At 41.5% G+C, this 26166-nt stretch overlaps 1 protein-coding gene across 9 annotated transcripts in view; it reads left to right on the top strand.

The window, feature by feature from the left end:
- The first annotated feature begins 4601 nt into the window (after positions 1-4601).
- Positions 4602-26166, top strand: part of WDTC1 (WD and tetratricopeptide repeats 1) — a 62065-nt gene continuing 40500 nt past the window's right edge. For 3 of the 9 annotated variants that reach the window (XR_013993740.1, XR_013993741.1, XM_081055500.1), the window contains exons 1-5: positions 4728-4939; positions 5422-5562; positions 6958-7080; positions 20494-20641; positions 22037-22120. Coding sequence is in view for 7 of the 9 variants with exons in the window: in XM_081055500.1 (XP_080911626.1) it covers positions 20594-20641; positions 22037-22120 (132 nt within the window). In the remaining 2 variants the exon portion in view is untranslated. Of the gene's footprint in view, positions 4940-5421; positions 5563-5642; positions 5725-6957; positions 7081-20493; positions 20642-22036; positions 22121-26166 lie in introns of those variants that run through there. The other 6 variants (XM_081055506.1, XM_081055501.1, XM_081055505.1 and 3 more) reach the window with 4 other exon arrangements.

The raw sequence follows: 26166 nt of genomic DNA, 5'->3' as shown, positions 1-26166 counted from the left end.
CGACTGCTAACTCTCACCAAATTGGCTCCGGGCCTTTACAGTTTACAGAAATATCACCTCATTTAATACACAAATCTACGTTGCTACATAGAGCAGAGCTGAGACAAATAAGTGGAAGTAAGAACTTTGGTATTAATAAGAACTGCCTAATGATCAGAGGAGTGCCAACAAGGAAATGTGTTGCCCTCTGAGACAGAGAACTTGCTTTTCTGGTAAGGGCTGAGCAGAGGAATGAAAGTGCTGAATAAGGAACAGATTAGGGCCCACCTGACTCTAAGATTCAGACCCATGTTTGACGAGGTTAGTTAATTCTTTCTTAGTCTAGCTAAGTCGAGTTTTAGAGAAGGAACAGAATATCAGTAAGATAATTGGGAGTAGGAGAGTGATTCCGAGGGGAAGGGAACAGCTTGCACACAAGTGCAGTGTGCTCAGATGAGTTTGGATATTCTCGATGGACCAGTTCGACTGGAGTGGACAGTGTGGGCCCCTGGTGACTTGTGACCTTAGACAAGTCACCAAACTGTTCTAGGTCAGTTTTCTCCTTGGTAACATGAAGGGACCAGCTGAAATCAGTGGATCTCAACCTTTTCTCACAGTGATCTAGCCGGTACTCCCAAAGGCTTTACAACCACAAATCCTAAAGGAGGTGAAAGGAAGTAGTACCTGTTTTTTGTTTATTTGTTTGTTTTAACAATGAGATTCTTTTTGTTTTTATTAGTTTCAGGTGTACAAAGCAACATAATAGTTAGACATTTACACCCCTCACAAAGTAACCCCCTTCCCCTAAACAATGAGATTCTTGTAGGATAATAATTACCACAGTACAGGTATAAACCTTTGACTTTTAGACAGGCCTGTGAAAAGATGGATTTTTTCCCCCCTCATTTAATCTTTAATTTTTTTAAGACTTTATTGGGGAAGGGGAACAGGACTTTATTGGGGAACAGTGTGTACTTCCAGGACTTTTCCAAGTCAAGTTTTGTCCTTTCGATCTTAGTTGGGCACAGCTCAGCTCCAGGTCCAGTTGCTGTTGTTAGTTGCCGGGGGCACAGCCCACCATCCCTTGAGGGAGTAACCGACAACCTTGTGGTTGAGAGTCCGCACTCCAACCAACTGAGCCATCTGGACACCCGGGAGCTGAGCGGCAACTCATTGCCTTTATTCTAGTTGGGGAGAGCGCAGCTTGCTGGCCCATGTGAGAATCAAATCAACAGCCCCGTTGCCCAGAGCTCGCGTTCTAACCAACCGAGCCACCCGTCTGACCATGAGCATCTTCAATTTTAGATTAAATATGCCCTCTTTTGCCCTGAAGTCCACTCAGGAGATGAAAACGGTGGTATCAGGGACTACCTCTGCAGAGCTGATCAGTTGGGGTAACATCTGATGCTCTTAGGAGAGAAAAAGGAGCTGCGTTCACTGCCACAAGCCTTATTTGAATAATCTTTGTCTGCTTCCAAAAGCCAAATCAAAGAATATTAGAACTGGTAACTGAATTAAATATCTACACAATATAATAATTGCTTCTAGAGTGTCCTAGACAGATGATTACACATCTTATACCTGAATACTATCGAAGACAGAGAGCTGAAAACATCCCAAAGTAGCCCAGCTCTATTGGTTAGAAAGTTCTCCTTAGATTAATCTGAAAACACCTATGGCTGGGAGGGGTGTCTGATTCTAAACTTAACCCTCCTGTGAGTCTCTGTTTCTTCTACGGAAAAGGGGAGTGAGAATAATACCTGACTCATAAGGTGGTTGTGAGGATCAAATGAGTTAGTGTGTGTGTGAATGTATATATGTGTGTGTATATAAATACATATATACATATATACACATATATCATATATGCATACATACTCTTATTACCGTGTTTCCCTGACAATAAGACCGGGTCTTATATTAATTTTTGCTCCAAAAGAAGCATTAGGGCATATTTTCAGGGGATGTCTTATTTTTTCATGTATAACAATCAACGTTTATTCAAATACAGTCATGTCATCTTCTTCTGCAACATCGTCATAACGTACTAAATGCATCCGTCTGGCTGACGACCTTAACTGGGGCTTATTTTGGGGGTAGGTCTTATTTTCAGGGAAACACGTGTAGCAGAAAAGAGAAAGAGTGCATGAGAGAACAAGTGAGCTCCTGGTAGAAAATAATCAATAAATAATAACTGCAGCTATTATTAATATTCTTCTTCCTGTCATCCACTCCCAACAAAAAAGTTCATTCTGACAACAAATATTTACTGAGTGTCTGCTCTATGCCAAAGACTGGGCTAGGAGTCACAGAAACCTCACCCACACTTCTCTGTTGGTAGTTCCAAGATCCTCTGTGACAATGCCAGCATAGAACAAGGGTTTAAAATGGGGGTTGTGGATTCAAATAATCCAAGATTTTATCCCAACTATACCACTTCCTAGCTTTGTGATTTGTGAGAGTATTGCTTCTTTAACTGATAAACATTAACTCCCATAGTAAGTATTCAATAAATTTTAGCTAATTCAGTTTAATTGACCCAGTAACCCTAACCAGGGTTTCAGCCTGAACCGAAGGAGCTATGGATAGATAATCTCAAAGTTTCTTCTCATCCCCAAGTTTATGATTTTGTATATTCAGTGGAACATATGAGGGGAGAAATCAGGAAGCACGACCCACAACATTTTTAGGAGAAAGGCATTTCACAAAGCTAACTTCACAAGGGTAGGTTCTAAGTCCTCCATATGGGGAGAAATCACCCTTCGGGAGCTCACAGCCTAACCCATACTCTTGATGTGAGCAAGCAGGAATAAACAAGCAACCCATGGAGTGATAAACATGAGACAAACACTATAAATTCTAAGTATGTACAGTCATTAGCCACGTAACGATGTTTTGGTCAACAATGGACCCCATACATGACAGTGCTCCCTTAAGATTATAATGGAGCTGAAAAATTCCTACGGCTTAGTGAGGTCATCAGTAACGTTGCAGTGCAAAGTATTACTCACGAGTTTGCGGTGCTGCTGGTGTAAACAAACCTGCTGCACTGCCAGTCATATAAAAGTATAGCACACAATAACTGATCACGATAATAAACAACTATGTTGCAGGTTTATATATTTACTATATTATATTCTTTATTATTATTCAAGACTGTACTCTTTCTATTTATAAAAAAAAGTTTGCTATAAAACAGTATGTCGTGTTGGCACTGGTAGACTTGTGTTTAACAAGCCTCTTGATTGGCTTGCACTGTTTTCTCTTGTGCTTGATTTAATCTTGTGTTGTTTTGTACAGTAACACGCAGTATAGGCTTGTAGCCCAGGTGTGTAGTAGGCTATGCCATCTAGATTTGTGTAAGTACATTCTATGATGTTCGCACAACAAAATCACCTAAGGCTGCATTTCTCAATGCTGCATATCCCTATTATTAAGTAGCACATTACTGTATTTTCAATCTTTCTTGAGGGTTGGTGCTTTCTTGATTCTCACTGGAGGGAAAGATAGTGTTCAAAAACTCAGACTCTGGAGTCAGGAAAATCTGGGTTTGAATCTGGACTTGGATGTTATCAGCTATGTGACCCTGGGCAAGTTGCTTGTAACCTCTTTAGGCATCAGCTTCCTCTGCTGCAAAACACAGATACCAACAGTACCTATCTAAGGAACTGGACGCATTACAGTGCTGACATAGTAAATGCTCAATAAAAGCAAGTTATTATTACCCAACAAATTTCACCCTATAGGTGAGTACCAATTTTCCAATCTCAGAAGATGGCACTCACTGTCTTCCTTTTCTGACTTGACACTCCTCATGGGTGGGGCCTGGTCTCTGCCTTCAGAAGTTAAGCATGATGCTTCCCTTGTCATCTCAGGAACTTCCTTAGAAAGGAGGTTAAAAGGTTGGAACAGCCTCTTCCTCAGCAGTGCCTCTACCAGTTTCAGATGTATCTTGTCTCTCCCATCAGCCTGAGGGTTCCCAGAGCTGTGTGGCTGGCTCCCCTCCAGGCTACTCCGTGTACAACTGATTCCCTTTTATTCTCTTCCTTCAAGCCTAGGAGACAAGAGTTTGGAAAGTGCAGCCTCCCAGAGCAGGAAGGAGTAAGCTGAGCCTAGCTGTGGGAAGCCCTGGGGCCCCAGCCTGAGGGTCCCACAATTCTGGGGCTCTCAGGAAGTCATGAGGAGGCTCTTAGGAGACTATGTCGGGCTCTGGGGGACAATGGGTGAGTGTGAGGCTTCTCCCAGAAGAGACGTGAGGGAGCATCTTACGTGGATGTAGGGTGGGAGATGCGTCTTTGTAACTAATGGCAACTGGGTGGGGTGGGCCCACTCTGCCGCAGCTCTTCGACGGAGAAAAACTACGACTCCCAGGATGCCCCAGGGCTTAGCCCGGCTCTCCCGCCTGCCCACTGGCTGCGGGTTCGGCGAGAGGCGAAGCGGATTGGTCGCGGTGGTGCGGGTCTCCCCCACTAGCAGGTTAGTAGGCGACGCCGGTAGCAGACGTTGACCGGGCGCGAGGGAGAGCGGGGCGGGGGGGCCGGCTCGCCATTCTGGAAACGGCCAGGCGCTCTCTCCGTAGCGTTCCCGCGGGCTGTGAAGCGCGGGGCGGGGGCGGAGACTGCGTGGCGCAGGCGCGGAGCTGGGCTTCTCCTGGGTCCCCAGACAGCTGGAGGAGATAAACAGTGCTGGAGGAGGGAGGGGAGTGCGTGTATGAGAGCGCGCGAGGGAGTGTGAGTGTGTGTGAGCGCGGGTGTAAGGCGGTACGCAGGGGCGGGCGGAGGCGCTGTCCGGCCCCGGCCAGGCGCCGGGCGGAGAGCATGGGAAGAGGCTAGAGCTGCCCGGGCCCCCCAGCCCCCTCCCCGGGATCCGTGCCCCCCCTCCCGGGAGAGGGGCCGGGCCCCCAGACGGACATGGGCTCCTGAAGTTGCGCCGCCGCGGGTCCTGGGAAGAGGCCTGACAGGTACGAGTAGCCGCCACCCCCTGCCTTCCGCGGGCGCGGAGGCGAGGACTGGCTCCCGCAGCTCCGGCACACGGCCCGCTTGCTCTGGGCCGGCCCCAGCCCTGCCGGTCCGGGGGCCTGAGCTTGCCCGCCTCGGGGCTTCGGGGTGTCCCGAAAGGGGTTCAGGCCTTACTGGGGCGGGGGGCAGAGTGGGCCTGGGTGGAGGGCTGACCGGGACGTGGGGAGAAAGCTCTGGGAGTCCGGGGAGGCTCTGCCGTGGGAGAGATGGAAATCGTCCCATCCCGGGACTTCGCGGAGTTTTTGTTTGACATCTGATGTGGCGCGGGTCTCAGGAAGAAGGGGGCACGCAGGTGGAAGTGCCGGGAGGGCAACGTTTGACCTGATCTGTTCTGTTCTCTTAGTCTCTCTCTCTCTCTCTCTCTCTCTCTCTCTCTCTCTCTCTCTCTCTCTCTCTTTCTCTCTCTGTGTGTGTTCGTGTTCAGGCTTCTGGCAGCCGCAGATGCCTTCAGTGACCCATCCTGGCACCAAACTGAACTCTGCCAAGGTGTTTCCACCAGGCGACTGTAGCGCCCGTACAAAGGGCCTTTACTTGGGACCGGGCTATTCAGCACCCACTTCAAAGGGTAAATAGGAAGTGTGGAGTAGAAGAGAGACTGCGAACCGGCAGGATCCAATTCTTTTTACTGAAAGCTGTAGTGGGACGCCCCCTTGCCAGCCAAGTTGAATTTGCTTAGTGCCCTCTGGCTCTCTTCCGCAGGTGTACTACCAGGGTCTCCAGAAAGGAGGTATCGGTACTTATGACTAATGTCTAATAGCTTCATTTGACTGTTTCCCCCAAAGTCTTTTTCTTTTGTGACTTTCTGTAACTTATCTCTTGAGGTAGTGGAGGAGTTTTCCTAAAGTTTGTGAGTTTAGAAGCCGGGTAGGATGGCTGTAGCTTCCCCATTCTTCCCAAGGATAAAGTGACAGTGCTTAAGTGTTCCCTTTTAACAAAGCCTGAAACAGTTTTGAGAAGAAAACTCTTCTGAGGGCACATCTTGACTCAGAGACATTATGAAATCCCCACCTAGGGCACAGGTATGCCCAGTGGCCTGTCCTAAGCTTTTCTGTACCTTACCGTCCTTCTTGAGTGGCTAGTCTCGGTTCACTAAGGTGAGGAACTACTTAAGGCTATTTCTGGTTTTAGTTCTTATTCTTCTTTGTAATTTCTTATATTTTTAAAGGGATTGAATTGAATCTTGGCTGTTGCTAGATCAACTGTGACAGACCAAGGAATAACTAGCAGGGCTGCTTTGAGCTGAGTCTGAAACTAACAATGGATTTCTTTATCGTAGATTGTTGTATTTCATTGGCAGGTGGGAAACATCCTTTTTTGCCACAACTTGTGAACATGCTGCTTTAATTCTGGGGTCCTGCGAGTCCTTCCTCCTTTTGACCTATTTTGGGGGCACTTATTTTCAAGTCACATTTCAATTTCTAGAAGCAGTGCTTTGGGTCAACTCTGCAGAATAATTGAACAACAGTCTGTATTTCTGCCTGGGACCCCTTCTTTTGGAGTTGCTGAAGGAAAGAGAATATGTGTAATGATTATGGTGATGGTGTTAACATTTACAATTTGCCAGTTTTGAGTTTGAGTTGTCACACAGCTGACAATTTTTCTAGCTGGAAGGAACTCAGTATTGACTTATGGAACATCCTATATAGGGTATTTTCACACACCTGGACTTAAGGATCTGGAAAGATGCAACTGAAGATCTTGAAGCCCACCCCCCCCCCCCACTAAACATTTGTGGATCTTGAGGGACCAACTGCTGGGAAGACCCAGAACTGTGACTTTAATTATTTTTATTTTCTTCTCTTCTTTTTGAATTAGGAAAATGTGGCCCACATGTGGAGTCCTGGGTCTTAGAGAGGGCACCATAGACAACATGTAATATGGTGATACTTAGATTTTCTTTTGGGTCACTGGTTTAATGATATGTCCTGTTTTCTTTCTTCTTTCATCCTTACCTTTCCAGATTCTCCACTGCATCTTTGGGCTGCCATTGCAGATGGCCCACATAATTCCTTTTTAGACAACTAAGAAGAAAGCTCTTCAAAACCCCACGCCCTAGAAGTTGCCGTCAGAAACCAACCCCTTGGTATTGTGTTTAATTCTGACTAATATACTTTGAGATATGTACTAATTGGCTTACATCCTATAAAGTGACTGATGTTCATTGGAAGCCTGGTATATGCTGGGCTATGTCCTATGTAGTGTTCTTACTATATCTGATTTAACCCTCATGACTGCCCTGTGAGGTTAAAATCATTTTTCCTGTTATACATATGAAGATACAGGTTCAGAGATGTTAAGTAACTTACTTAAGGTCATACAGCTAGTAAGGGAAAGGATCAAAATTCAAACCCATGTCTGTCTCCTCTGGGACTGTGGCACATGAGGAAGAGCTTAAAGGACTAAAGTTCACAGCCTGGGGGAACATGATACCTGCTTTCACATACTTGAAGAACTATCCTGCAGAAAGGGAACTGGACTTTTTCTGTGAGGTTCTGGAAAGCAGCATTAGCATCAAAGGATGGAAATTCCAAGAGGGTAGACAGCTTGATAGGAGAGTATTTGGCTTCCTAAAAACGAAATGGGCTGTCTTGTAAGGGAGTGAGTTACCCATTATGGGAGGTATTCAAGCAGAGGCTTTGCCACTTTTTATCAAGGATGTGATAGAGGAGTTCATACTTAAGTAGGTAATTGGACTAAGTGATCTGTTAGTATTTTAAATTCTGTTATTATGTGGAAATTATATCAAACTACTATCATTTTGATCTGTGAAAAACTAAAATGTATGTAATATTAGTTTGTGTCAGACTTCCTAGACACTTTTCCTATAATATCTCATTTAATCCTCTGAAATCCCCTATGAGGTAGGTACTATTATTTTCCCCACTTTACAAATGAGGGAACAGAGGTTCCAGAAAGCTTTAAAATATGCTGGACGTTACACAGCTAGTAGTAGTAGGGCTGGTATCTGAACCTATGGTCTGTACTTCCTTAGCTGTGTGACCTAGGGTAAATCATATATCCTCTCTGACTACAGTTTCCTCTGTGAAATGAGACTTAGGACAGCACCTACCTTACAATGGGTTTATGAGGACGCAATGAGGTAGTATACACTTTCCACTAGACCTCACTGATTGTTCAGGTTTAGAGGTAAAAGGGGACCACTTTGGTTTCTTCAGGGTGAATTCAGACCTGACTGAAACCCTAAGAGTTCTAGGGTTCATTCTTTGTGCTATTAAAAATAGCTGCTGACTCCTCAAAGGGCTTTGTGACATTAGTGACTAATACTTTAAAAGCTTGAGGACTGAATAAGAGGAAGATTCAGCCAACAGGTTGGAGTATAGGAGGCAGTGCCAGAGGCTTTGTGGAAAGAAAATTCTCACCCTACTGTAGAGTTAGATTCAGAGATCACTGTTTGCATTTTTGTATTTAATGTCTTACTTTAGGGTGAACAAGCTCACAACTGCTAGAGTTTTGACAGAGCTGGATGCCAAGAATAATAACCTTTAATCCTCCCTGTAACCATCTGGGGAGGTATTAACCCCATTTTCTTGGGGGGTAGGGCAGAAGGTATACAGGAGCTCTCTAGAGGCAGTGTTAGGATCAGGACCTTGGTAAAATTTTGTCCTTGTTCATAACCCCCAGGTTCTATTTTCAGAAAGCCTGAAACTATGCTTATCTCTGAACGTTTTAGGGAGGATTTCTCAGAATGGGAGTCAGGCATTTCTGGTCAGGTAACTTCATCAGTTGATGTCTGAGTGTTTGGGTGCCGTTGGCTTACCTGTTCCCTCTTGAGTCAGACATCTGTATGTAACACAGCTGCAACTAAATTAGAAGGAAGCATTTCCAAATTGATTGGCTTAGTTTTCCTTGACCTTTCTGCTAGGAGTAAAGTTAGAGGGTGAAATTTCAAAGGCTTCCTAATGAGGCGTACTTTGAATTGTGGCAGGATTCAGAAAGATAGAAGTTAAAGACAAAATCCAAGACTGGATGCTCCTTTCTTTTTTTTTTTAAATTTATTGGGGTGACAATTGTTAGTGAAATTACATAGATTTCAGGTGTACAATTCTGTATTACATCATCTATAAATCCCATTGTGTGTTCACCACCCAGAGTCAGTTCTCCTTCCATCACCATATATTTGATCCCCTTTACCCTCATCTCCCACTCCCTTAGATGCTCTTAAATAACGGTGAGAGAGGCCAGTATTATCAAAATATGCTCCTTTTTCTCTTTCTGTTCTCTTCCACTACCATAAGGTAGTTATGGTCCTAAGAGAAGGAATGGAAATTAGCTATGATCACTGAAAAGCAAAGTTCTGAAAACATCAAGGAAATTTTCGCAAAACTCAAATAGCAAAACAGAACTCATTCAGACAGAGAAGACATCAAGGTGAATTTTCATCCAGAGCCTCTCACAAAGTGCAGGATTTCTTAGGATGGACTTCCACAGAGATAGCTCCAGTCAGCCCCATATAAGCCTCAAAGATGGCAAAGAACGTTTCCTACCTCTCCTACCAACCCCAACCCCAACTTTTGCAGATATTGTCCTTGTACCAACTTAGTCTACGTCCCTAAATGTGCTCTTTAAGTTTGTGTTTGAGGCCAGCAGAGTCAAGGTGATTGTGATTCCTTAGCTTAACTTGTAAGGAATGGTCAGAGACAAAATTTCTTTTAGATAAGACTACTTGGACATCATCTAATTAAATATAGTAATAGTAACTATTTTTAATGGCCCACAGCCTGGGTCCTGGAATTAAACTATCTAGTTTGACTTTCCATTTAATAACTCTAACTTTGGGCAAATGAACTTCTCTATGCCTCAGATCCTTCATCTGTAAAATGAGGATAATAATAGTACTTGTCTCAGGTTTGTTATGAGGAGTCTTGTCAGAGAACACTTGTAAAATGCTTAGATGTTCAATAAATATTATTTACCAGGCTCCATGTCAGGCATTTGACATGAGTGGCTCTTCCATTCCTCATCGCTCTGCAAAGGTAGGCATTATTATTCTCATTTTACAGATTAGGAAACCCAGGTAGACATGCTGTTACACAGAAAGTAAGTGGCAGAACTGGGATTTGAACCTTAGATCTGTCGGACTCCACAGCCCAATGCTTTTTATTTTATTTTATTATGCTAGTTCCAATGACCTTTATGCATTGGAAATGCAATTCTTTTTCTTTTCTATAGGATTGCTCCAATAGAAAAATCACCACAAATAGAGTGAAAGGAAACTTGCATACATATTTTGCATAGTTCAGAATGTTGAGAAGGGGTCAGCTGTCACTCCTGCCGGCGGGTGCTCGCTGCAGTGGAAAGCAGCATGTCCAGAGGAAAGAGAATACAGATGACTTGGGATCCATCTCCTGCCACCTAGCAGTGTGTCCTTAGAATCATAGCATAGTGGCATTAGAAGGGGGTTTGTAGCTCATCTCAGAGTCTGCCTCTCATTTTATAGATGGGGAAATAGGCTGAGAGAGGGCATGCCTCACTCAGGACCACACAGCCAGTTGGAGACAGAGCCTGGCCTGAAGCACAAGACCCTAGACCCCCGTCCAGTACTTTGTCCTCAGTACCACAGAGCATCATGCTTCAGCTCTCCCTTGTTACATGGGGATGCTAATAGCTTTCAAGCTTCCTCACAAAACGGTGTGAAGTTCAAATTAAAAGCATGTACGAAAGCACTCTAATAGGTATAAAACACTGTATGTGTGTAAAATAGTCATTCAGCAAGTATTTACTGGCACCTATTAAGCCCATGTCACCCCTTGGAGACCTAGGAGGATCCATACATGAATCAGATGAAGAGCTGGCTCTCAGGATGCTTTCCGTCTTTTAAGAAAGAGAAGCCACATAAATAACTACAGTTCAAGGTAGAGGACAGACAAAGAAAAGGGTGACAAATTTTCAGAAGTGATTTTGAGGAAGAGAAAAGGAAAAAGTTTGGGGACTTCTTTTTTTGTTGAGAGCCCACTGGCCCATATGGGAATCGAACCGGCAGCCTTTGGAGTTAGGTGCATGGAGCTCTAACCGCCTGAGCCACCGGGCCGGCCCTGGGGACTTCTTTATATTGAGATATAATTCACAAAAATCTAGCCTTTTAACATATACAATTCTGCAGTCTTTAATATATTCACTAAGTGGTGCAACCATCACCATTTTCTAACTCCAGAACATTTCATCACCACGCCCCCAAAAGAAACCCATATCCTTTAGCTGTCACCACCCATCCCAATCACTCCTATCTTGTCCCTCAATCCTAGGCAACCACTGGTCTACTTTCTGTCTCTACAGCTTTTCCTGTTCTTGACACTTCATATAAATTGATTCTTACAGTGTCCTTTTGTGACTGGCTTCTTTCACTTAACATAATGTTTTCAAGTGTGATCCATGTTGTAGCATGAAGCAGTACTTCATTCCTTTTTATGGCTGAATAATACTTCATTATATGGATATACCACAGTTTATTTATCCATTGATGGACAATTTGGGTTGTTTCTACTTTAGAACTATTACGAGCAATGCTGTTATGAACATTCATGTACAAGTTTTCGTGTGGACAACTGTTTTCACTTCTCTTGGATATATACCTACGAGTGGAATTTCTGGATCATATGGTAACTCTATGCTTAACTTTTTGAGAGGAGGCTTTTCTTAAACAATTTCTTTCTTATTGGAAATAATACTGTCACTCACACTTAGTAAGTATTTACAGCGTGCCAGTTGTCCCATGTAAATCTCACAGTAGCCCTAAGGTAGGTGCTGTTATCTCTATATAACAGATGAAGAAATAGCCAGTGTTTCTTGAGCACTTACCACATGCCAGGTATTGTGCTAAGTGTTTTACAATGCATTATCTCATAAATAGGGTTCCCAGTAACCCCATGAGATATATGTAGGTATATTATATATACCTACATAGCAGGTTAAAAAAAAAAAAGAAAGAAATCCAGTACCTTAAAGGTAAATAGTTTTGCCCAAGATCACAAAACCTAGTATGTAATAGAGCCAGATTCAAACTCAAATTTCCTTCAGTCCAAAGCTAATTCCTAACAGCTATTTCTATATTATTATAAAAGAATTAAATGCTTACAATAGAATACTTAGAAAGTACAGAGGAACAGAAAGAAGAAAAATCACCCATTGTCCTAACAAAGAGATGACCACTGGTTAATGATTTTGGCGCATATCCTTTTTACAGCATTACAGATATGTACACTTTTTGGTTTGTCCTTTTTTCCCCCCAAGGCTGAGATGGTCATATGTATGTCTTGAACCTGATTTTTAAACTATATATGATTAATGGTTTTCCATTTCATTAATCAGTCTTCCATGTTTTGAATGACTATAATAAGAAAGATTTTCAAAAGGACTTTATTAGAGAGAATGGCAAATATACACAAAGTAAACAGAATAGAGCAGAATAATGAACCCCCATGCACCCATCATCCTATTTCAATAACTGTTAACATTCTGCCATTCTTGTTTTATCTATACTCCCCTGCTTTCCACCCACCCCATTCCATTTGTTTGGTAAAATTTATAAACATTAAAATGCACTAATCTCGATTGTACAATTTTGACGTGGATATACCCATGTAACCCATACCTTCAGTACCCATGTAACCATACTCCCATCAATATATAGAACCTTCCTATTACTCTAGAAAGTTTTCAGGTGTCCTTTCCTTGTCAATCTCCATGCCTCAGGCCACACTTTTTTTTTTTTAATTAAATTTATTGGGGTGACAATTGTTAGTAAATTTACATAGATTTCAGGTGTACAATTCTGTATTACATCGTCTATAAATCCCATTGTGTGTTCACCACCCAGAGTCAGTTCTCCTTCCATCACCATATATTTAATCCCCTCACACTTTTTTAAACTATAGTTTTGCCTGGTCTAGAACTTCATATAAATGGACTCATACAGTATATACTTTGTTATGTCTGACAGCTGTTGCTAGAGTCATCCATATTTTTGCCTGTATTAGTAGTTCCTTTGTATTTTTTCATATAATAACTTTATTGGGATATAATTCATTTATCATACAATTCACCCATTGAAAGTGTACAAGTCAATGGTTTTTAGTATACGCAGATATGCACAGATATGTGCAACAGTCAGCACAGTCAGTTTTAGAATGTAGTCATTACCTCTAAAAGCAACCCCGAACCACAGTGAAATACCGCTTCATACTCGCTAGGATGGCTATGATTTTTTTTAAAAAAAGCAAGTGTGGGTGAGGATGTGGAGAAATTGGAACCCTTGTACAGTGCTGGTGAGATTGTAAAATGGTGCAGCTGCTGTGGAAACCAGTTTGGCCATTCCTCAGAAAGTTAAACGTAGAATTGTCACGTGACCCAGCAATTCCACTCATAGGTCTAGACCCAAAAGAATTGAAAACAGGTACACAAACAGATACTTGACCATGAATGTTCATAGCAGCGTTGTTCACAACAGCCGTGGATGAATGATGGATAAACACAATGTGGCAGAGCAGTACTAACTCAACCATAAAACGGAATGGAGTGCTGACACCTGCTCTAATGTGGATGGACCTCAAAGCATGCTAAGTGAAAGACGTCAGACACAAAAAGGTCACAGATTGTAGAATTCCATTATGTGAAAAATTGAGAATAGATCCAGAAAATCCATAGATGCAGAAAATAAATTGGTGGTTGCTAGGTGCTGGGGGGGAGGAGGGAATAGAAACTGACTACTTAATGGGTATGGGGTTTTCTTTTAGGGTGATGGAAATCTTTTGGAATTAGCTAGAGGTGGTAGTTGCACAACATTGTGAATGTACTAAATACCGCTGAATTGTACACTTTAAAGTGATTAATTTTGTGTTCTGTGGATTTCACTTCAAGTTTTTTAAAAAAGGAAACACATATCCTTTAGCTATGACCCCTCTATCCCCCATCCCTTCCAGCTCCAAGAAACCAGAAATCTACTTTCTATTTCTATAGATTTTCCTATTCTGGACATTTCATATAAATGGAGTTATATAATAATGTGGGCTTCTTTCACTTAGCATGTCTTCCAGGTTCATCCGTGTTGTAGCATTTATCTGTACTTCCTTCCTTTTCATGGCCAAATACCATTCCATTGTATGGATAGACCACATTTTATCTGTTCATTAGTTGATGGACATTTAGGTTATTTTCACCTTGTAGCTATTATGAATAATTCTGCTATAAATATTATTTACATATTTTTGTGTGGAGTTCCTTTGTTCTCAACAAAGTCACTTTTTTCCCCTTCTGATTTTGCATTTCACAGCTAACAGAGATGATAAAGACATCCAACTCTCTGTGCCCCACCGTCCGACAGTGGAATCCCAGAGTCAGCTTTGTCTCTCTGGTAGGGTAGGAAGTAAGGAAGAAATGTTGTAACCATGCCGCTGAGCATAGGTATCAGGGGTTGTCCGGTCTTAGCAGAATTCAGATTTCTTTGAGCACCTACTATGATCTAGGTACTATTTTGTACTTTCATATACATTTCATCTTTTTTTTTTTTTTTTTATCAAAACAACCCATTGAAATAGGTTAGCACCCCTCATTTTACAAATGAGGAAATTGAAACTCAGAAAGGTTAAGTAACTTGTCTGAGTACCAGGTACTAACTGGCACAATCAGCTGGCTGGAATTCAGGCCCAAGTATTTTAAGTCTGTGTCTCTTTCTGCCACATTATCTGGAGCCCAAACAAGGCCTGTGGCACACCTGACATGAGTGGTTCCTGATATTTGTTTGGATATTAGCAGTCAATCCTTAGTTCCAAATGAGTGATCTTCCCTGGGTATACTTTGTTCTAAGGCTGGTTGACCTCAGGCTATCATGTTACTGGTACCCTTTGCATTATGAAGTAGATTAATTCCTCCAAATTGAGCTGTTAATTGAATTTTATTTTCTTATTAGCTTCCTTTATAACAGCAGAGTCCATTGAAGAAAGTATCCCAGTAGCCTAAGTTCAAAGTTTGTGGAAGAGATGGGGTTAAGTGATGACATGCTAGGCCTTTTAGAGCTCCAGGAATAGAGTACCTTTTGGGAGGTGTAATATCTGCATAGCAGCTCATATTTTCTTTATAACATTGTATCATATGTTTTCCTCAATGCCTTAGGCATTTTTATATTTTTCATATTCCCACCTCCCTGAAACTGGCTTTCTTCTTTTCACTGAGTATCAACTAGAGCTGGCCTGCGATATTCTAAATTACAGTAGATGCCATTCTTAAACCTTTGTACGCTAACTAGCGAAAGTTTTTATGGAGCCCTCATGTTCTGCAAACAAATTAGCCCTCAATGTTATCAGCGCTTTAAGTGTGAGAATAAGGGTATGTTCAGTTAACTGAGCTGTCTTAGAATGAAGACTATACATTAAAAGTTGCTTGTGGTTTGTTAAAGTCCTCATTTTTCATTAGTGATTTCCAAGTTGTTTTTCTTGATCTACTGTCATAAGGTTAGTTTGTTTTCCCCACTGTTGTTTTTATGCTTTCTTCTAAGATGTAGGAATAAATGAGTATAAACAGTATTTAATTTATTATTCTATGTTGTTCTTTCTAAATTTATTGTCCTAGCTATTAATGTTGGTCATTCAGTTAAATTAGCCATTTTCAGTCCCTCTGTGGAGCTCTGATTACAGTAACCTTGGGGCCATTGATAGCCGATCATTGACAACTCTATTGTGTGCTCTTGAAGAGAAGGGTCTGTGATTGGCTTGTTCTTTGCCGTATTTTCAAACTCTAGCTCAGTACCTGTCATAATAGGCTTTGAAAATTTTATCTTATAGATTCTTGAAGTCACTTACTTTAAGTCTTTGCCTTTCGGCAGGACTGAACATTACTGTGTACTTCGCTGCACCAGAGATTGAAATCTCCTGGATGTGGTCTTTTTTAGTGTTTAATCATATAGTAACTTCCTTTTGTCGATTCCAAATCGTTCATTCATATCATTCCATATCTATGAGTTCTTTACTCTGTAGAACTATTTTAGAGCCCTCCCTAAAATAATGCTTTTAAAATTTGACCATGGTTAAATCTTCTCATATTCAAATAACCATGTATTGACCTGATTATTTATATTTGAGAGACTTTTGGACTGAAGTATGAAAATTACGAGTAGTTATACCTCTTCATAGATTTGAGGGTATTTCTCTCCTAGTGTTAACGTTTTAAATAATCTCTAGTTAGAAATATTTCCAATTATGCTTGTCTCCCTATAGAAGTTTGTGGAAAGCCACTGATTACTGTTTCCTTGAGAGGGGAGAAGGTGGGCCATGCTCCAGAATGAGCTATCTGCCAGTATGCTGTCACTTCTCAGGATGGCAACAGAAATGTTCACCAAAATACTCACTGAGATATATTAAATTTGTTGTTTGGTTTTTTTAAACCTCTGTTTACTAGTCTGATATTGTTTTAAATCCCAGTTTCCATTTTACCATTTACCTACATTATAATGGTTTTACTGCTTGTTTGATTTCTCCGCTTTTTCCTTCTCTTGTTTCTTTTAGTGTTTCCAACCCCCACACCAATCTTAGCTGAAGTGTCTTACTTTCGAGTCTGTGTTCTCTTAGTGTGGCTACCATGTCTTTCATCTCAGTATTCCCCCCTGGTAAATTCTCTGTTAATGTTTTGAGAAAATTAATGAATGTGCAGTGACAACTTAGTTGGCTCTTGTGGATTCTCATAGTGATCATTACTCTAGGAAATTACATACCATAGTGGTTAAGAGTGTGCATACTGCTCTGGGTTTGAGTTCTTGCTCTGGCTCCAGCTAATAAGCTATGTGACATTGTGATACTTGTTTCATGTCTATAACTATTTCCTTGTCTGTAAAATGATAATTGCGGCTGCCATACAAGCTTTTTGAGCCAGTCTTCCTCTGTGGCCTTAGCATAAGTTGTTCTCTCTCCTCAGAAGGGCCCTCCTCTGGTTCTTTGAGACTTCTTGTCATTCATGTTTCAGCTTAAGTGTCACCTTCTCAGAGAGCTCCTCTATATTGGGCAAGATTTGTAGTTGTAAGCAACGAAAACCAACGCCAACTGATTCTTCAAAGGATATTAGGGAAATTCACAAAGTATGGAAGGCCACAAAGCCAGGCTTGAGGAGTGGGCTGAGACAAGGGAAGCTGGGTAGCAGCCAGGAGCCCCAGCCAAAGTCACTTACAGAACCTGTCCATGAGGTCTGTGCTGTCACTTACACAGCTTACACCACTACCACCAGCGACTGGACCTTCAGGGCCACTATAGCTTCCCCTTGCCACCAGCATAGGCTTTGTTCCCTCGGATTCTTTAATACCAGATCCCAGTTAAGGTCTGGGCCTGATGTGTCAGGTTGGCTTAGCCAACCCTTTAGCATCAAGGGAGGCTCAGAAAGAGAATCTTGGTCTCCACCATTCTTACTTCATAGTGAGAGGGCACTCTGCCTCCCTCCAGACTCATTAGATGGGGAATTCCCAAAATATAGGAAGGGGTTCAGATGCTGAGCAGCCAGAAAATTCCACAAATGTGCACTACATCTTCTTTAACCTCAGGTCTAAAAGTAGCCCATCAGTCACTCTCATATCAACTTCTTTTGTTTTCATCATCGCACTTTTCATTACTGGATATATTCTTATTTGTATTATTGTTTATTATCTATTCCCTCCTGCTAGAATGTAAGTACTGTGAGAGTCAGGAACTTGCCTGTTTTGTTCACTTCTGTATTCCCTGGGCCTGGAATAGTTCCTGGCATGTAACAGAAGCTTCATGTGCTCATTTCTGGAATGGATAAATGAATGAATAAATGTAAAGCCCTTAGCACAATTCCTGGTATGTAGTAAGTGCATAATAATATTTGCCAACTTACTATTTCCTAACAAATAAATTATTAATATTTATATTCCTTTTTAAAAAATTAAAGATTTTGTACTTAATATTATTTCATTTGACCTTCCCAGCTGTCTTCCAAGGAAAAGGGTGTTGGGGGTAATGAATGAGGCTTTTTCTGGTGAAGTGTGCATGGCCCCTTCGGTGTTTGTTCTAATGCGTCCTGTGCCTGTGAGTCACAGGAATGAGTGCTTACCTGGAGAGGTTGAGAGCCTTGGTCGGGGCCACATTAAGTCGTCTTACTTAATACCAGATGTACTTGCTGAGTTTGGTGTTCTTTCCATTATAATTAGCCTCCCCTCATATTCTTGGTAATTGTGGGGGAAATCGCTGGGGGTTTTTTTGGCTCTGATCATTATATCACAAGCTAGAGCCATAAACACAGTTGCAGGCCGGTGTTTAGTTTATATCAATTTGTTCAAATTCACATTTTTAATTTGCTGGCCAGAGGCCTCTGGAAAAGGCATCGTGAAATTGTCATTGTTTTCAGTTGGCCTCCCTAGATATTCTTCGTGCTCGCAGGTTTGGTGATCTTAACCAGTGCCAGTGACTTCCATATCCTTAGTAATGCTCACTAAGGGGCAATGCTGGATGGCTTCCACATCTTCAGGAAAGGTTCTCGACCATTCAAGAGCTTTTGATTCCAAAATAGATTATGGGGGCATAAGCCCCAAAGAACTCCACATGGGAACATCTAATCAGACAGCAAGTTTTTTCATTGCCCTACTGTGTGCCTTGCATTAAGAAAAAAAATACCTGTAGTAACATAGTATTTATATAGTTTCCTTTTGTGGTTAGATGCCAAAGGAAAGAAAAAAGTCTGCCCACAGATCAGTTGGAGAAGGTGTGATTTCAGGAAGAGTGTGCAAGGAATCTTCAGAAGGCCAGCTGATGGAAAGCCAGGGCCAAGAGATTCCAGACATGGCCTCAGGAGGTCCTGCTGGCTTGGAAGGGTTGGCAGCGAGGACTGGTGAGCCCTGAGAGCCATCGTCACAGCACAAAGGCCATCAAGGGGGGGAAGAAAGACTAGACTTCCTGTGTAGCTCCAGAGGTGGAACCAGGACCAAAAGTAGAAATAACAGGAGTCAGAACTTGCTTTTAAAATCTAGTGATTTCGTGTTTTTCTCTAGTGTTTTATTTTTATTTTTTAATTTTTTTCCCCTTTTTCCGCCTCCCCCCCACCCCTTCTCCAGTTCAAGCCATTGCTTCTCAGTCTAGTTGTGTAGGACACAGCTCCCTGGCCGATGCTGGTATTATGAGCCTTTCGCTCCTCCCCCAGCTGAGGCAGTTGGTCACTGGTCCTCGGTCGGCTGCTCACAGGAGCTCATGGCAGCTCTTGCCGGCCGCCAGCAACTCATGCTGGTCACTGGCCACTCACACTGGCCACCGGCCGCTCATGGCAGCACACAGTAGCCCACAGCAGCCCAAGCCAACCTCCGGCTGGCTGCTCACAGCAGCCCAGCTCCAGGGAGAGCCGTTGTTCACAATCTTACCTGTAGAGGGCTCAGCTCACTGGCCCATGTGGGAATCGAACCAGCAACCTCGGCGTTAGGAGCATGGCACTGCAACCACCTGAACCACTAGGCTGGCCCATCTATTGTTTTATTTTTAATTGCAAAAATTAATGTACTTTTATAGAAAAAATGTGAAAACCTCAGAAAGTAGATGGAAAAATCAGTCATACTATTATACAAAAGTGGCTATTATTATTTTTAATATTTCCATTTTAAACATAACTGTGATAACATTGTTTATTGAAAGGACATCATATTATTAAATAAACATTTGATGTGATACAAGCATTTTTCCTTCAAAAGTAACATTTCTAATTCTGCATAATGTCATATGGCTATACATTATTTAACCCTCCCTGTATCACTAGAAATTAGGTGGTTTTAATTTTTTTGCTTTTACAAAATCTGCAATGAATATGCTTGGGTATGAAGTTTTTTATTTCTTATATTTTGTGTTTTCTTAGGGTAAATTATCAGAAATTAGATTACCAGGATTTCTAGCTGTCAGAGTTGTAGAACAGGAATAGGTTGTGTCAAGAGGTCGTGAAATTGAAAGCCTAACTATCGGGATATGGAAGAGGGATTTCTTACTGGATTGGATCTTGGTCATGGTCACCATTACATCTCCTGTCCACTCTTTGATTCTGTGATTCTGTTAGAGGGTTGCATGTTCTGTCTGTGATGTTGATGTGGTTTTGGGGAGAGCCAAGCTGACGGTCAAGGACTTGAAGCAAAATTAAAAGTTTGCCGCAGATGCATACTGAGCAAGTGAAATGACATCTTTCTTGCTGTGTGCCTTGTTCTTATTTTCAGGATATGCTTCCATCTTCGTACTCATAGCCAACCTCCCCATTTTCTGGTGAAGCATAAAGGACTCCTTCAGTGTTTATCCCAATACTTCCTGTGGCGGTGACTCATTGTCTCCTCCCGCCCCCCCCCCTTCACCATCCAGAGGTTCTTCAACACTGTGGAGCAGGGCCAGCCCACCATGTCATAAATCACAGGCAATAGCCAGCTCACTGGGGAGCCCAGTGGGCTGTTTTAGGGGTAGAATCGGGTCTCCGAAGCCACCTTATTCCATCCCACAAGATTTGATGATGTTTTCCCTCCCAGGTAATTAAATGTGTGTCGTGTGGACCTGGGCTTGGCTGGAATGCTCAAGGGTCCTGACGATCCTTCTATAGCTTCCTGCTGTTGAATCCATTAAGAGAAGATGGCAAAAGTCAACATAACTAGAGACCTCATCTGTAGGCAGATCAAGGTAAGCAACCCAGACCTCTGAACCAGGGCATGAAATCCTTTCTTCCCCACAGGTTCATTTTACACTGAAGAAACTGAGGTCTAGAGTCAGTGACTTGCCTAAAGTCACATAGCTAATTCGTGGCAGACTCCAGACTAGAATCAAGGTCTCTTGATTCCTGTATTCCTTTACCCAAGAACATGGAATTCATGGCGATTCCTCTGTCCAAGTGATTGTACCTGGGCTGCGGAGATTACTGGCGGCGGGTGAAAGAGGGAGTCATCAATGTGTTGTGTGTGTGCGTGCACATTTGTGTGTGTGGGGCGGGGGTGCAGCAGGAGTAGCTGTAGCTTCTTAGCGTTGCTCCAGCTGCTAAGTTGAACATATAACAGAACCTGGGAGAGTCGTAGTCCCAGTTCAGTTTAGATTCTCTTCTCTTCTTTGAGGGTCTCCTACCAAAGCCTGCACTTGACCTCTGCAGGATATACATAGAAGACACTCCAATACTGTGAGATGTGTGGATGATTGGTCAGTCAAGTTCATTTAACGAGGTAGCCCAGGCTTTGTCAGGGAAACCCTCAATAAAGGAGCATAGGGGTTTAATGGAAGAGCTTCAACCAAGACAATATACGCTTGTCTAGTGAGAACCCTGAGCTGGGGTCAGTAGCTTTATCTCACCACTGTCCTAATTAACTACCTATAAGACTTTAGTCATTTTACCTTCCTGTGTCTCCATGTTCTGTTAAATGATAACAATGTCTGTCAGCCTGCAGGCTGATCTTGAGAATGAAATCCTAAAGAACACGAGAAAATTCTCTGAAAAGGTTAAGTGCTAAAAAAAACTTTAATTAAAAATCTTTTAAAAATTAAGTGGCGTATGCAGCCTCAGCTGTGGTCTCCACCAGAACAATTGAGTGTATGCCTCTATAATCTGTGTTCCGTATGTTTTTCTCTGCATCCCTGAATCTTTTTGAAACTTTGTCCATTTGTGGGGTTTTTTGTGATTTCATTAGACAGGACCATTTCCCAGAGGCACAGAATCATAGAGTTGGAGGGACTGTGCAAGTTAATTTTTTCCTTCTTATATCCCGTACAGTATGGGTCCTAAATATCACACCCACCCTCTCCAACCTAAAGGTGGAAACATTGCCTATTTGTTGTTTACAATTCTTTCCTTTTTTTCAGTTTGCTTTTTTTTTTTTTGGTAACCCGACAGACACAACTTAGTGTTTAAGTATATACTCTCCTATTCTCTAATCCCTGACCAAATATAGCATGCTCCTGCAGGCCAGTCTCTTATTATCTTTTTTGGCTCCTGTGGTGCCTGGCACAGTGCTGGATATATACCGTAATAGGCACATAGTAAATCATGTTGAATTAAATCAATGAAACTATGCATTTGTTTCTGTCCCCCAGGAGCGGGGTGCCCTGAGTTTTGAACGGCGCTACCATGTTACTGACCCCTTTATCAGACGGCTGGGCCTAGAAGCAGAGTTGCAGGTAAGAAATCCAGTTTGCTGCCCTAGATACAGGTGGCCAGCTCTCCATCCTCTGCCTACACAGACTCCGCTTGGCATTTTTCAAGTCATAAACAAGTCTTTCTCTGGAGGTCATACCTAAAGGTTATGTCTCCTTTCCGACAGTTTTGTTGAGCAGGTAAACCTGAATCAAGATTAGTCATTGATATGGTCACACCGAAATTCTTTCTGGGTTATATTACTTGCTCTGTGCTTGGAAAAAGTCTATTGAATTGCATACAACCATTTTTCCTATTGGCTTGGGCAATAATGTCTTTCCTTTGTATAGGAATTTAGAGTTTACAACGCGTTTTCACACACACACACACACACACACACACACACTCTTTCTCATTTTAGCTTCAAAGAAATGCTGTGGGAAGGTAGATAGGGAATAGGTATGACAAAAACCAAAACAAAACAAAAACAAAAAACAGGTTTAGAAAGACCAAGCACCTTGTCCAGTATTGTCCTGTCCAGTCCGTAGAGAGCTAGGCCTTCAGTCTGGAAGTCTGCTTTTTCACTATATCTGACACATAGGCACTCTGTAATGTTAGTTCCATTCCCTTTTCTTCCTCAATATCATGTTTTGAGTCCAACTTTTAGCTGTCTTTTCCGCTTAGCGTTATCTGCAGGTTGAGTAAGAATTCTCTTTGGTTCCTTCAGGTTAGTGTTTGTAAGTAATCGTGTAGGTCTCAGAAAAACACTAGAAAGAAATTTATTGAATGTTAACCATGTTATCTCAATGTAGTGAGATTATAGATGATTGTTATTGCTTTCTTTTAATTATAAACCTTTATCCATTATAAAATATAACTACATTAATAATAATATGGAAAAGATAAGTAAAAATTACTTCTTAGTGCCACCTTCTAATACAATTACTATTATCATTTTGTATGTTTCCTTTTATCTTCTGTGTATTTTTACATAATTGTAATCATACTTTACATTGAATTTTGTATCTTTTTTAAGTTAACATATAATAATCCTTTTCTCCATGTTACCAAGTAGCCTTCCCAATTTTTATTTAAAATTTTTTCTGATTATAGAAGTAATAAATATAGTAGAAAATATGGAATAGACACAAAAATATAGAGAAGAAAACAAAATCACTTTTGATTCAACCATCTAGAGATAAACACTGTTAATACTTGATATACTACGTTTGTGTATTATGAAGCAGAATACTGGTTAAGAGATGGGCGTTGGAACTTGGTAAATTTAGTTTCAAGACCTATCTTCTCCACAGATATATAGCCTTGTGCAAGTTACCCCTGGTTTCCTGATCAGTAAAAGAGAGCAATAACAGAATTGTTGCGATGATTAAGTGAGAAGATTTGTGAGAAGCACTTAATGCAGTGCCTGGCTCATAGCAAGCTAATTCAATAAAATAGCAATCATGATTCTTAAATCTTCCAGGTTTTTTTCATGCTTATGTAAATTTTTCCCTACCAAATGGGGCTCATACCATTTACATAGTTTGGTAAACCCTTTTATGCTTTTATATCATGATTATTTTCCTGTATCTCTAAAAAGTCTGAAAACATATTTTTTTGATACATTTTATTATTTATCCTTTGCATTTTTGAATTTCCATGTTTTCTTCAGAACATAAATCAGAGTATATCCCTGTAGTACAGTTGAGTGGTGGAGCATGGAAGATTTTACCTCCAAGGGGACATTTGGCAATGTCCAGAAACAGTTTGGTTGTCAAAGCTAGAAGGGTGCTATTGGCACATAGTGGGTAGAGACTAGGGAAGCTGCTAACCGTCCTACAATGCCCAGGACCACAAAGAATGTGCCACAAAGAAGTTTGCAGCCCCAAATGCCAATAGTGCCGAGGCTGAGAAACCCTGCTCTAGAGATGCTGATTAGATGGTGACCCCTGGCTGGCTAGCTTCTCCTTTTAGCTGCGCCTCCACCTAACCCATATTATCTTTGCCATCTCTTCTTGGTTTGATAACTTTGTCCAGAATAGACTTGGAAACTTTCATGACTACAAACTGCATCCCATGTATTGTTTCCCAAAGTCTGGAACTCAGAACCAATTACATTAAGGTGAACCGTTTCGATTTGCACTTGCCTAAGGCCCACTTGCCCAGGACCTGTGGGAGCAGTGCACTGTATGAAGGAATGTACACAGGTTTAGGTGTTGGAAAAAAAAAAAAGACCTAGTTTAAATCCCAGCTTTGTCTCCTATGAGACTTAGAGAAGTGAGAGCAGATGGAAAGAAGAGAGAGATGAAAAATAGGTTTGGGAGACAAATATGTTAAGGTTGGAAGCCTGTTGGATAGCTTTGTGGAGGTGTTGGGTAGGATGGTGCTAATAAGGAGAGAGCTCTGAACTATAGGGAGAAACTGGAGACCTCAGATGTCCATGGAGCCTTAGAAAATAGGGTCCAAGACATACTTCTGAGGCACTCCAGCTTTCAGAAGTTGATTACAAGCTAAGGAGATTTTTTAAAAAGGTAATCAAGAAAGAGTAGTCAGTGAAGTAGAAAGGAAACAAAACCAGGAGATTGTAAAGGCCAAGCAATGATAGTATTTCAAGAAAGAATGGAATGGTCAGTTGTACGCAATGCTTCTGGGTAAGATGAGGACAAAACAATGACTGTGGTCTTGACTAGAGCAGTTTTATTGGAGTGGTGGGAATAGATGCTAGGTTGGAGGGTTGAGGAGTGGATTGGAGGTAAAGAAACAGCAACTACAAGTATAGACAACTCTCTTTTCTCTTTTTTTTTTCTTAGGAAGGTGATGGAAATTAATTAATTAATTTATTTATTACAAACTTTTTCCCCAGATGAAAGGAAAGATTAGATGTAAGCGGTTAAAAAGAGTAAACTGTAAAAGTTCTCTTGCCCCTCCTCATCTGCTCTTTACCTTTCTTTCTTCAGCTAACTACCAGGGCACCTGACTTGCACAGATATATCAACGTTTTCTCTTGTCCTTTGTCTTCTGATTGGCATTAACCAATGGCGAGTCATTTCAGGAGATTAGAGGAAGAATGGCATCTTTTTTTATTCCCCTGGTTTCCTCCTTATAAAATCTTTTTTTCGTTTTTTCCCCAGCTTTATTGAGTTACATAGACAACTCTTGAACAATTTTGTTTACAAAAGGAAGCATAGAAATGAGACAGTAGCTGGAGTTATCTGTGGGATCAAAGGAGGGATTTGTAAGAATGGGAAGAAATGCTACAGCATGTTTGTATGTTAATGAGAGAGAAAGGGATTGCTGATATAGGAGAAGGACAGAATAACTGAAGGAGCACACAGTCCTGGGGAAAGCTGGCTGAGATAAGATCCAGAGTCCAAGCAGCGGGCTTGGCCTTTGATGAAAGCAAAGACAGCTGTCATTGTTACAGGGTTCAGGAGGTCTGAGATTAGGAGAGAGGCATAGACTGGGATAAAACCTGGAGAGTCATTGATATAGAGATAGTCTATAATAGCAGTTCTCAAAGTGTGGTCTGCAGATTCCCGGGGATTCCCATGACTTTTTCAAAGAAATCCGTGGGGTCAAACTACTTTCATAGTAATACTGAGGTATTATTTGGAGAAAAAAAAAAAAACCACAAAAATTAATTCATTAAAAAACTTGCCTCAAAAAAGTGTTGATTAAAACTACTGTCACCTTAACATGAATCAAGGCAAGTAGCATCAAACTGTCATTGAATTATTCACCCCAATCACATGAAATGACTTCCCCAAAACTAGTTGTACTTAAAATGACCTTGATGTAAAGCAGTAAAATTATTAGTTTTATTAAACTTCAACCCTTAAGTACACATCTCTTTAGTATTCTGTATTATGGGGTGGGAAGTACCCATAAAGTGCTGCTGCTGCATGTTGAACTATGATGGTTGTCTTGAGGAAAAGTACTTGTGCAATTATTTGAGTTGCAAGCTCAACTAGCCACTTTTTTCACGAACACTGTCTGAAAGAATGACTAGCAATGAAAACTATGGTTATTCAAGTGTGGGTATTTGGCAGACAGTTTCATAAAAATAAATAAAATGAGTTACCCCTTCAAG

The sequence above is a fragment of the Rhinolophus hipposideros genome (assembly GCF_964194185.1).
Source record: "Rhinolophus hipposideros genome assembly, chromosome: 8".
NCBI classification, from domain to species: domain Eukaryota; kingdom Metazoa; phylum Chordata; class Mammalia; order Chiroptera; family Rhinolophidae; genus Rhinolophus; species Rhinolophus hipposideros.
Note: the sequence above shows the minus strand (reverse complement) of the source record. Positions and strands in the feature narration are given on the sequence as shown.